The 13,654-nt window shown below is 40.2% G+C and overlaps 1 protein-coding gene across 1 annotated transcript in view; it reads left to right on the forward strand.

Annotated features, from left to right (window-relative positions):
* LOC144773378 (ATP-binding cassette sub-family C member 2-like) overlaps nt 1-13,654 on the forward strand; it is a 560,817-nt gene that overhangs the window by 346,134 nt on the left and 201,029 nt on the right. Inside the window, exons 13-16 of the mRNA XM_078658348.1 lie at nt 4,195-4,371; nt 5,786-5,953; nt 6,333-6,519; nt 10,610-10,685. Coding sequence (XP_078514474.1) covers nt 4,195-4,371; nt 5,786-5,953; nt 6,333-6,519; nt 10,610-10,685 — 608 coding nt within the window. The remainder of the gene's footprint in view (nt 1-4,194; nt 4,372-5,785; nt 5,954-6,332; nt 6,520-10,609; nt 10,686-13,654) is intronic.

The raw sequence follows: 13,654 nt of genomic DNA on the forward strand, positions 1-13,654 counted from the left end.
GCTCATTCTGTTTTTATTTACACTTGTACATAGGGTTCCACATCCTGCCATAAATACAGCCCATTTCTCAAACTAGAATTGGTGCTCTCATCTTCTGGTACTTTCCAATTAGGTGCCTTATGAAACAGCTGTGCATTTTCATAGTAATTATTTGTTGACAGCTAATTATCGTTCAACCAATTACACTTAAGTGGGTAAAATTATTAATCTAATTTTATTAGACAGCTAATGACTTTTCGAGTTGTGCCTTAAAACATCAAGGTCAAGCAACGAGACATTTGGATGTGAATGAGGCTAGTTGACATTTAACTTTTTGCTCTTTAAAACTATGTGAAGGAAGTAGTAGCATTCCTCTCCATAGACTGAAACAATTCTACTGCATAAAATGGGTAAGTCTTTTTTCCTCATCAATCGATCAATGATTTTGAGAGCAATTGCTTTCAGATTTACATTCGGAATCAAAAGTAGTAGTACAGACAGTACTTAGTCAGGAACTCCAAGTCGTGAAAGATGGAGACATTTTATGGCCACCATGGAAAGACAGGAAATTACCCCCTGAAAGCTGCTGATGGTTAGTCGAATCCGGATGTTATTAAAACAGGTATTTTTTAATTTGCACTTTTATAAAGCGCAATCTTGACCCAAAGGTATCGGAGCGTTTTACATGAGCACCAGTTCATTACACAAGGCTCTGGGAGTTTTATTGATTTGCTCACAATCACAACCAACTCCGAGAGACTAATCTGATTGCCCAGTTCCAAAGTCAGCAGCTCTGCTGGCCCTAAAACCACATCCTCTTCCCTAATATTGTTGAGTTGATTAAGGAGATTGTTGCAGAAGCATCCAGTCTTTGTGCTAGACAAGTACATTCATTTAGGAAAATAATTGATATTACTCATCAGGGAAGCAGAAATTGTAAGGGTTTAAATACCAGCATTACAAATGTAAATGTTATTTCTGGAACAGTAGAATAGATCAGTAATTCGGAAATGCAGAGTAGACTTGAATGTGAAGTAAGAAAAAGAAAAAACACAAAGCAAGAAAATGCTAATGGTAGCTAAAGGAGGTAGCAATGAAACTAATGTTTGATGCTAAATGGAGATTGAAGAAAATGGTGAAAGTGAACGTAATACAGCAAATTGTTGATCCAGTACTTTTAGACATTAATGAGCGAAGGTGTTAGAGGGAGTGTAATTGAGACCTGTCTACCATCCTTTCTATCAAAATATGCAACATACAATGAGGTGAGACAGATCTATAAGGGATGCGGATGTTAATTAAGGTAATCAACAATTTCCACCAACGGACTAACTCGACAAGATTAATTCAATAAAAGAACAGAAACCCTCGCCCACTGTTGTGGCAGGTTTCATCATTTAGTTTTTGGTTCTCACCCCAAACTTGGGTGATGTGTGAGGGGCCTCCATCTGATTGGGTGTTCATAGCATAATCTTATTGTGAAAGCACCATGCCTGAGGTACTAGTGGCTGTTGTCCTAAGGTTTTGGTTGGACCTATGAGATGAAAAGTGCTTTGCGGTAGAATCATACCCTATTTATTGGTGACTCCCTTTGGTAAAGTTAAAAGAAAAGGGCTGTTAATGGCCCTTAATGTTTACCTCTTCTCCCTTAACTGTCCGTCCGTGGTTCTACAGCACTGCGTCACTACTCCCTACCATATAAACTCTCATCAACTACCTTCTTTGGATGCGTGCAGGAAGGCTGCTACATTATAAAAGGTGATATATACTACTTAACGGTTCTCCAGGGAAAGTCATTCACTCTGAAACTTAATATATATCTTTGAAAAGAGTATGGGAGAACAGACCACAGTTTATCAGTTTTCATTTAGACACCTCTGTTTTCATTGTGCAAATTTCACACACAAGTGTTTGTGTCTTGACGCCAACATCAGGCTTCGTGCAGGCTTTATTCATATCCAAATATTTTAACCCTTAAGTCAGGGAGCACACTATGAGCCTTGTAGTGAACAGTGGGAGTTTTGACCACTAGTCTATTACTTAATTGCAAACAGGCATGTCCAGTACCAAATTTAGACCTCTGGCTGAAGTGGACAGGGGGTGGCAGTATTAGTGCAGAACTGCTTCATGTGTACTCATTTTATCGTCATTGCTAAGCTTTTGCTTTCTTACCTTACTGTAAATTAAGTAATGCCTGCTAGCATGGCCCGGATGTCTCTGCTACCTATGTCATGCAAGAGGAAGATCATCCCAGTGCTTCTTCTTGGAGCTCATATTTGACCAGGTGGAATGTGGTGTGTGGGAAGATGTAGCTCATGCATTATCTTGCCCAATACCATGTTGAATGCATATTCTCAAAATGGTCTTTACTTTCCAATTGTGTTTTTTAAATGTGAATATTTGTTTGTTCAGCAATGCTCTTCTGCACTCTGTTTTATTTTTACTGCTTCCAGCTCCACCTAGGGTGTGTTGCGTTTGTTTAATAATGGACGAAAATACAAGCGTATGATACCAGTCAGGCATAATATCACAATTGTGTCAGTGTGTCCTCAGGTCATCTTTCAGAAAACAATTGCAAATAGCATGTACTGGTAATTCTGTTTGTAAAGTGGATGCTGCACTAACCTACATTTTTTGAAGTATTTATTAGAAAAGAAAAGAGACCCTCTAGGAGTGGGATGCCACAATCTGATTTGATATTTGTTTAGGCCTGTAGTTTGCAAATCTAATGTAGTTCTTTTTGAAAAAGGGTCTTCTGTGCTGTTGCTGATTGTGCATTTTCTCAATCAGGATCGATTTTACATCATCCTCCATTTGATTCAATGAAGTGTTGTGTGTTGCCATTTTTGTGGTGCTATGTTTGTTTCAAATGTTGCTGCAGTGTTCTGCTAGCCAGAGGTTCATTTTTCTAGTAGTCATTACAATGTGTTTTAACCTGCACAGGCAGATGATCCGGTAGATGGCATGCACGCTGTAGCAGTTTTGTATGACTATTGTTCTCAATATTGACTCCACATCTTGATACTGTTTCTCAAGGGATTCACAGCGGTATAGATTAAGTGTGTTTCAGATCAGTGTACACACAGATTTGCTAGGCTTGAAAGAGAGGAAAATTCAATGACAACAATCAACCCAAGGGTGCATTTGCCCCCCCCCCCCCCCAAAAAAAACTAGGTATCAACATTTATAATATATTGATCTCACTCAGTTGTCTCCCCATTGATGGCAGAACTATGTGTGTTTTTGATCAAACGTAATTAATCCTACGCTACTGGCCCAAAACATCCGATATTTCAGATGGATCTTCTACCAAGGTGGCTCTCTTCTCCATAAGACATCTATATGCAATAAAATATGTACATTTATGTAATGTTTCCCTTCTTATGCATCAAAAGTTTGGAATGTCATTACCTTTTCTATCACAATATACGTCCTTGCCCTCATTCAAGAAATGAGCTGAAACATCGCCCTCTGAGGTGTCACCTTTTCCCCACCTCTCTTCAGCTTCCTACTATCCACTGCACACACCTCTAGCACACTTTTCAAATACCCCTTACAGGTACTATGCTTCAAGAAAGGATTTAATGTGCCTGGATAAACTATCTTGCAGTTGGGTTGATTATGTTGCCATACATGCCTCTCTGAATGTGTAAAACACAGGGATCACTGCAACATTGACGAACCTGATTATGGTCTTGTTTCTCTGTAGAGACACTTCTCGCCTGATATGTGGCATAGTTGTGTGTGTTTTGTTTACAATCTAGCATATATTTGCACCTAAAATACTGTATAAATGAACAAAAAATGTAGCACTCCAAGTCTTCAGTTTCTAAGATGTTTACCATTCTAGTATTTTCAATAATTTCTAACTTACTTTAGTAGTCTCTTACAGGTCTTTGCCACACATAAAATTGCTTGCTTGTTTCATGATATTGAACATTTTACATTTACAAGTCTATTCCTATCATCATTCACTGTAAACTGGTTTCTGTAATTGACTTCTGCCAAACTGCTTCCAGTTGCCCACGGAGCTGTACTGAATCTTGTCTGGCAGAAGTTTCCCCTTTTTCTAGATAAGACTTCACAGAATAACATCAAATTGAACAGACTCTGTTGTCTTAATATAAAGGATGTGGTATCCAAGCAGTAACGTTGTCCTATCATTCTATTCAACTATCCAAATGACATTTTTCAAAACAATTTCTGCTATTGTAGGGCTCAGTGGCATATGTTTCGCAGCAAGCCTGGATTCAGAATGCATTTTTGCAGCAGAATATTCTTTTTGGCTCATCTCTGAATAAACACTTTTATGAAAAGGTATTGGAAGCCTGCGCTTTACTACCAGATCTGGAGCAATTACCATACGGAGATCAAACTGAAATTGGAGAGCGGGTGAGAGAAATACAGTTTTTGTTGAATGATAATGTAATCAACTTTTTGTGTTCAAGGAAAATTTGAAAATTCAAATGTATTTAGTTCTAAAAGCAATTCCAGTGATGTGTTTTGTATGGTAAATAAATTGTTCAAGCCTATTGGGGGTTCAGGGGGGGTACTTCTGAATCTTCATACTTTTGATCCTCATGGCTTTGTATTATGTACCTATGTAACAAGCTTGTGTTCTGTAGGTGCGTAAATACCTTGCTTCAACATACTTGCATATGCTCTGAGAGCAAGCAGCTTCAATGCATATGCAGTTTAGGATACATTGCTGATTGGAGCATTGCTCCATTGTGGAAAGTAGCCTCGAAAGCCCCTGCATAACGGGAAATGATTCTCTGTCCTGGAAGGAACGTCAAGCAGTGGTTCTGGGAAACCATGAGGTGTACGAACTTCCACCCATAGGTAAGGACCAAAAGAGCCCTTCTCCCCAAAAATAAGTGCTTGTGTGCCCCACGTGAGTCCCATGCTCTCCACACCACTGGAGTCAAGCTATCCTGGCTGAAGACGGCTGATAGCCAGAAACCGGTCCTAAGATGCTTGATTCCGGTCCAGGAAAGACATGGCTTGGCAGTTCGGGCTGGACTGTTCCCATGAGGCACAGGGTTAAGGCTGATTTGCATATGGCCATGTCTGAACTGGGGTGGTGTGGAGTGCAAACAAACGATGGATTTAGGCCCAGATCTCTGTACTGGGGTGAATGTATGACATTGTTCTGCATTCTGTCCATCAATTGTTGTTTTTGCATGTGTACCTCACCGGCACTCATCACCACTAATGAATGGGTAGAGCCTGAAGGCTTCAGTCAATTCTGAATGAAAATGACATAAGAAAGATTCAATCATGGCAACTTTTACTCCACAACCAGCCATATGGTTCAACTTGTAGTTGCACATTTTTTGGGTAGGCAAGAAATTATGTCCAAGGTTAATGAAAAAGGAACTTCCCCGTGAATGGTGAGGATATGACTATGATAGTTTTTGACCATAGCTATACTTGCCACCAATTTCTGTTCGTATTTATGGTGTCTTCTCTCTCTGATCCTTTATTATTTGCAAACTTCATTGATGGCTTTGCATGATCCTTTACTCTGTCATTACTTTTAATCGTGATGTGCATTTGTTTAGCAAAATTATTTTGTAAATCCAATCACTGGTTTGTACATCATGCTTTACTGATTACTTACTGTTATGTTGTTGGCTAATTGAATTTCTGAATAACCTTGTTTTCTCTTGAGTTGAAGGTTAATATTGATAATATTTCTGAGATTGTGTCAGAAGTAATAGTACAGTGTTGGTTCTATCGTTCTTCACTGGAATCACCTCTCTCAAGAAATATTTTAAAACAAATAATATTTTTTTCTTCATAGGGTGTAAATTTAAGCGGGGGTCAGAAGCAGCGAGTAAGTCTAGCAAGAGCTGTTTACAGTGATGCCGACATCTACTTACTGGATGACCCGCTGTCAGCTGTAGATGTTCATGTTGGGAAACACCTTTTTGAGAAACTGATTGGACCAACAGGACTTTTAAGAAATAAGGTATGGCTAATTGACCCCCTTTTACCACTTTACAGGAACCAATACAGTTTTGAACCAAAAGCAACAACATCAGGGGAGATCAAATCATTTTGAGTGAAGTGTTTAAGCTTTTGGGGTCTGGTTTGCAAACCTAAGAGCAACAGAATGTATAATGTATTTTGATACACAGTTAACAATATGGATAAGGAAATGAGATTATGTGTCTGAAAGGGGGTATTATTATCATCCAGCTCAGAAGAAGCAGTGCTGTTTTGTATCAGAAATACTTGTTTTACGCTTTGGACCTCTGATCATTCACAGCATGGGATCAAAGATTGAGTGTTACCGAAATGCAAGATACACTAGTCATTATGTTTTTTGCCTTTTAACACATTTTTAGACTCGTATTCTGGTAACACACAGCCTAACAGTCCTTCCCGAAACAGATCTTATTATTGTGATGGAGGAAGGCAGAATAACAATGATGGGCACTTATGAGGAGCTGCTTTACATGAAGAAAAACTTTGCAGAGTTGATTCAAACATACAATAAAGAAAAAGGAAGCGAGCACACTACTGAAACTAAAGGTAGGAGAAGCAGAGCCATAGTGATTATATATATATACAGCAGGATGAAAATCTAAACAATAAATGTAATTGGGTGACTGTGATCGGACAGGGATTGAGTTGGTTTGGGACTATATAAAACACAGGCCTAGATTGACTATGATATTGCGTAGGATTTGCATCACTTTTATGGCACATCCATAGCACAAAATCAATTTGGCATTTACTAAGCCAAGCAAATCCACTTTGTTTGTGTTGTTTAGTAGGCACAAAGTAACACAGTGCATTGTGCTCCCTGCATTAACTTGCATTTGGATAGGCATTACATATGTGGAGCATGGGCTTTACCATGCATCCACCCATGTATTTTGATGCAAACCCAGATGTACAAAGACTTGTAAACCGGGTTTGCTCCATAATGGTGTGTCTACTGACAGAGGCGTATTGAGGAGAAACCTCTTTATTTCTCCTTGATACTTCCTGTTTCTATGTGTACTGTATTCTGCTTCTAAGGATTGTTTTTGTGCAGGAAGGTGTACCTTCCTGCACAAAAATAATCCTGCCCATAATGCAGGCCTCTTTGCAATGTGGGGGCAAGCGGGCCTGTGTCAACACTAGGCAGCACACACCGCAGAAGCACAAGTAGAGATCAGAAGTGCTCTGTATCTTTGTAAATATGGAGCATTTCTGTTTTCTCCCTTTCACACAATGCAGCACAGCAAGTTCCCTTGCTGCACCAATTTGCGTGAAATAATACTAAATGTGCCCACCAGTGTGGAACCTTTAAATGCTGGCTTATGAGGGAGATACCTATTGTACAACATGTTATTGAGTGGCATACCATATGCATATCATGGTGATCTTGTCTGGCTCTTGGAGCACATTGAGGTGTTTAATGAGAAATTAGTAGGACCCCCAGGCATCATCATGGCATTGCCAGGCATATGTGGTGAGACCTGTGGAAAATCATGACATTCAGCTGCATATGGGAACACACAGTGGTATATCATGACATCAACAGACATACAGGAATTCCTGGGCTACCTAGGCATGTGATGCTGTTCACTGGACTGCCATATGATGCAGTCTTTCAGCACAAGCATGACGCACATCCTTGTGTTGACAAAGGGGTGGGGTGTGGTGTCTTAGATGGCGCGTACTGGAATATGGAAGATATCTCCGGCAGTTCTTGACATTTACAACTTGGGTATTATGTATGCTTACATAATATCATGTCATTCTCTGACATAAGAGGCATACTTCGGGAACATCATAGCTTAGACTGGTATACGGCGGATTCTTGTTGCACATGAGGGAATTGGGTGGTCTGTGCATGGGATGGTTTTGGAATATCACAGCATAGATTGGTGATGCAGCAGCATTGATTTGACTCCCAGAATAGTTAATCTCTATCTCTTTAATGCCCCCCCGCCCCCAAAGATAATTCCATTGGACCAGGGGCTCGAGGGAAGAGGGTTACTTTTTAGGTTTTTGTGATCTAATGGACAGGGACTGCTAAATGCATCCCTTCTGCAGTTGGTGGGAGTTGCCAATGGTCAGTAGATTTCTGTAGAAAGTGGTTACTTTCATTAGGACTTCACTTAATGTTTATAGTAATGGTTGCTATTCTGTGTATAGGACAGCTTCACCTGGCTATGCAGTATGTTCCAAAGGTCTCCTGTTTCTAACAATGGGCATACTTAGGAAGATGTTAACCTCCAGGGTAAGTGCTTATATACATACAAGACACCTACATACCACCTGGTGGCAGAAATAAAATGTCAGATATCGCCTATGCAAGACTTGCTTTGTTACATTACTAAAGCATCTAGGCCAAGCTGTAACCCAAACAGCGTAAGCTATCGAACCATGAAAGTCCATGAGCTTCACACCTGCTGTCATTGGTGGTAGGGATCTGAAGAGGGTTGGACTGGCTGTGGCTGGGCGAGGCAAGCAAATATAGGGGAGCCCCTCAATGCCCTTACCTAATTGAGAGGGACTAGGAACACTTGCAGTCGAGGATGGTTCTCTGACTTTGGACCATCTGAATGCAAAGCCCTCAACCTGTACACTTGCTACAAAGACTAATGGATCTCTGGCTCTGTGGAGACTGGACCTCTCACAGGCCATTGTTTGACTCTGCTATGAATTACCTGCACAGCCCTTTAAACTTGGGCCTTCCTGAGCAGTAGTGGTTTTAAAGAAATCTTACTGAGAGACCTGCTCCTATGTGTCTATGTTGAGAAGAGGGGATATTATTAGCAAGTAAGAACATTGTGAACATCGAACAGACTTAGAGGGTAGCAGGATGTAGAGAGCTAAAGAGAAAAAGGAAGCCACGTAAAAAGCATTGATTGCAGATTTGGAGGGAGCTGGGCAGTTTGCCCAAAAGAGAATATTATGTATGCTTTGAAGGATGGAATTTATGAAATAACATAGGAAGGTATTTGTAAGAGGATATATTGATCATGTGTACATGTAATAGGGAAGTAATGGTGTCCAAACTGCATTGTGCCCCAGAGTAAAGGATTTCAAGCAAGGCCTGCTTGCTTGTTGTCTGACTATCTTGTTCCTGTACGATGATATGAGACCATTCTGGATCTGTAAAATCCTGGTCAGCACACAGGATCCAGGCTTCCACTTTTTTAGCAGGTCAGTGCCCAGGTTGATCTTCTTTCACACTGAAATGATGACAAATGTATGTAGGGACACAATAAGTCATGTTTAAATGACCTCTATTGATATTTAGTTGTAAGATGGAGCTTGAGCTTTGTTAAGGCTTTTAATTGGCTAGACCAAGAAAAAGTCCATATCAGGTGTAGTGTTGTTCTTAATAGGAATAGTGTCTTCAATTGGGATTGTATTTTGAAGTTTTGATGGTGATATATAATTCACAAATGTATTTCATAGAGCATTATTTGAACGTTGTGTGTCAGAATATCCATCTCAAATATTGTGTGCCTTCAAAGTACCATAGACTAAATATCAACTATAATATTATCCTAGATGTAAGTGTATATGGGTAAGTATCGATTTACTATTTCTAACTCAACCTATACATACTTTTAAAATATATATGCATTTCATAAGGGTAGATGTATGTGGAGTAAAATTTTGTGAATCTGTACTTCATGTAGGTAGTTAACTTCACCATATTTTGGTAATCAATACTAATATTACCATATTTTGGCAACCTATTATTTTATAAAACAATATTCAGGTGCCATGCCATTTGGGCATTTGCACTTTCATTAGAATATTGCAAGCGATACATCCAGGTGGCTTCCTCAAAAGTCTTTAATTGGGTAGTAGCGGTGAAACTCCTGGATAGGTATCGACCAGCTAGGAGCCAATCAAAACGCAGCATTTTGGTAGCAGAAAGCTGTCTGATTTGCAATATTAGTTATTGTCGTTTAAACTCCTCGTGTACCTTTTCTTGAAGCAGTCCAGAAGCAGCACAGCACATTATAGTAAGGCCATTTATCATATTGGTACAGTAAACGTTTGAGGCTGTACTTGGCCTGAATCTAACATCATCTGTTTTAAGAGGAGATCTTCCTGCTCATTGAGAAAAAAAGCTCTGTACATATATGTCATGCTTCATTGCAAATACAGACAGAAAATGATTGGTGTATTCTTAATGTTGGCGTATTCTTAATAAGGATCGACATAGAAGATTCTGCAGATTCACGATTCATGTACCGGCCATTAAATAATCATGGTTACCAACAACCTGGGGTCCCAAGGGTTACCAATAAGCTGCTGAGAGAAGCAGTTTTGATTGTGAAGGATCATGGGAAATATTGCAGTTAATGTATTTTGCTATTACCGTCGTATCTGTGTACTGAAAAATAAATTTCAGCCAATATTTGTGCTGTGCTTCCCCTGCCCCCCTCTTCTACTGGGGCAAAACACAGTATCAGAGAGTGTATCTGTTCGATTGTTGATGTTAGACAGAATAGAGGTTCTTTCTCTTACGCTTATCTTGTTCTTTATTGTACAGATAAAGTACAGATGTGCAATTAATATATAGTTAATCTGTATGTATATTTTATTTTCAACACATTTAACACACCATTGTCCATAATGACGTGCTCCACTTTTCGTACAGCAGGTGGTCTGAAAGAAGTCCAGAAAATCCCAAGCCCCTCGAAGCAACACGAAGATCCTGTGCTCGCGAAACATGGGCAAGTACCAACCACAACACACAGATCCTTAAATAAATGTTGTAGGTTTTGCTGTTTTGGTGCCATCAGCACCACACTGTATCACACCTAGAACGCAAAAATATACTTGTTAATGAAGTCAGTAACTTGATGCAGAACAGTGTGCAAAGGATATGTGTTTATGCATTAAATCATTTTAAGAGTCTGCGTCATCTGTTGGTCAAGCAAGAAGCAGGTGACATGATATTGGCCTCACCGTAATGTACTCACAGTACACTAAAGTGCAAAAAACACCAGCAGCTTAGATTTCAAAACGGGCTTTTTACAACCTGCACAGTCCTGTTCCAATATGCACCGCTGCTATGATAAGTCAAAGAGAAGGAAATGGAAAATGAAGAGACAACAAACAAAAAATCTATATTTCATGTGACTTAACCATCTTTACGGCTATCTCCTCCTTTCTCTGGAGAGGACTGCTTCCATCCTTCCACAACTCGTCCCTACGCTCAGTATTAACCTTATCACCAGAAGAAGCCTCCAAAACTATCACAAGAAATAGTCAAGGCTACAAGTTGTCCAGAATCTAAAAGTAGTTGTTCCTGCCCGAATCTGCATGCAATACATGAATCTTCTCTATATCTCCACATGGAGTCGAACCGAAAAACGTACAGATGTGGAAAGCCCACACCCCATCACTTTCCACAGCCAACAGGTTCTTTGCTCTTGCCAGAGTGCAGGCACTTGAGTCCAAGCATATGTTTTACATACAAAGATGTAGGTCTACATCTGCTATGGTCAGGTCAGCAGGACACAGGTTGAGTTCCGAACTCGAGATAGCGAATCTTGATTTCGGGTGAATGGCCCCAATGGATTTAACCTAAATGCTATCAAGGAAAAGTTATTCATGTGTGTTGCCTTTAACTGGCCTGGCTTTTTTTTCCTTCTAGGTATTATGTTAAGTAACAGCCTATGTCAGCTGCACAAACTCAGCCCATTCTGCTCCATCTTTCGCCTTGGTAGCAGGTCAGCAAAAATATTGGAAACTGAACCTAGATCTTATAACCTGGATAAAATATAGACCTTCATCACAAATCCTTGTTTCCCTTGCGTACAGCCACAATTGTCCATGTTCCTCAGGGGTCTGCGATCGGTGCTTCAGAAACTATAACACTAGTGCAGAGTCCCTTTGTGAATGGGTTCCTCAGGGGTCTGACATCTTAGCTCAAGAACTTTTAACTCTAGTGCCGAGTCCCTTTGTGAATATAACCAGGGTTCCTCAAGGGTCTGACATCTTAGCTCAAGAACTTTTAACTCATAGATTGCTTTCAGAACCCCTCCCGACAAAAGCCATTTCCTCCACGTACCGTAAGCTTTGTAATAACCTCCCAAATATATTTCAGCCCCTGCGAGACAAATGGCAGACGGACCTAGGTGACCTGGAGGAGGATGAGTGGTGGGCGGCCCTGATGTTGCCCAGGGAGGTGGCGATTAGTCACCAACTCAGACTGATCCAACTGAAGATCTTACACAGGACCTACATGCCTGCGACTCTGTTAGCCAAGATTGGGAGGAGGGAAGATGATAGGTGCCTAAGGGGATGCGGACACACTGGTACCTTCTACCATGTACTATGGGAATGTCGAGAAATACAGCGATTCTGGGAGGTGGTTGTCCGTAAAATGAGAGACTCACTGGGAAAGCCCGTTCCTCTGTTGCCAAAATAAATTGTTCTCAACATCTGGGGAGCCACGGACCTGAACGATCTTGAGATGCAATGGGCTGCTTTGAGTTTCCTAATTGCTAAGCGTTCAATTGCAATGAAGTGGGGTGCTGCTGATAGACCTCTAGTGGTGGGCTGGATGGCGGAGCTGGACAGATGTATGTTGGCTGAAAAAACTGTCTACATACTTCGTGGCTGCCCTGCGATATGGGACAAAAAGTGGGGCCACTGGAACATCTATAGGGGTGAACTTTGTGAATCCCCCACGGTGGAAATGACCATGAACCGGACTAGACTACTGGATAGAACTGTGCATTGATTTTTCTATGTTGTAAATGTATCTTGACTTTGCTTGACCATGTCGAATGTATCTGGATTTTAACTCTGTAATGATCTCAATAAAAATGTATGTTAAAAAAAAAACTAAAAAAAAAAAGAACTTTTAACTCTAGTGCAGAGTCCCTTTGTGAATAGTCCCACAGCATTCATAGCAAATGCCCCTAAATCAGCAATGCCATCCTTTTAAAAAGTGACAATTGTGTGGCTTCTTGCCAGTTCAAAAGTGATAAGTTGGTTATTTTACTTTGCAGAAGAAGTTTTCTGTAGGGCTGAGAAAAGAAAGAATTTTTTGTTTTTGTTTCTGGGTTTGTTGAGTTACCGTTCTTTAAGTCACAAGCAAGATAAAATGTTACAAAACTATGAAGAGATTTCCTCTATTTAGCAGAGCACATGCCTCGAGCAAAAAAGGACTTTGGCCCTCAGTGAAAGCTGCCTTGTCTTTTGGGTGATATGTATTAGGCCTGATAAACACTGACTCCATTGGGTCAGTTTTTATCCAGATTGATAAATATCCCAATTATAAGTCTGAAAAATTAGAGTTACGTTCAGGTTTTGCTTAGCAGACCAAAACCTGCATGTTGCATAATTAGCCTATATTTTTAATCCAATACATTTCGGCAGGTGTGACCTGTCAACATTTATCGAGGAAAACTCTAATGTTATCTGCTAAACTCCTAAGTGCTTAATTTGTAAAACAATGAGTGCCTGAAGCTCTGTTCACAAGCCCTCCTCGTAGGTGCTATTAAATGCTATTACTGCTCTGTCTGGGTTGAAAGTGAATGCGTCAAAATCGTGTTTATACCTGTTTGATACAACATGCCCCAACCCAAGATACACGCTTAATAATGTTTATATAGAATGGCAGACAGACACATTTCAATACCTTGGGGTCAGAATCTTCCATCAGCAAGAGAACCCATTTAAAGGCAAC

This window comes from Lissotriton helveticus, chromosome 8 (genome assembly GCF_964261635.1).
Source record: "Lissotriton helveticus chromosome 8, aLisHel1.1, whole genome shotgun sequence".
Classification (NCBI taxonomy): domain Eukaryota; kingdom Metazoa; phylum Chordata; class Amphibia; order Caudata; family Salamandridae; genus Lissotriton; species Lissotriton helveticus.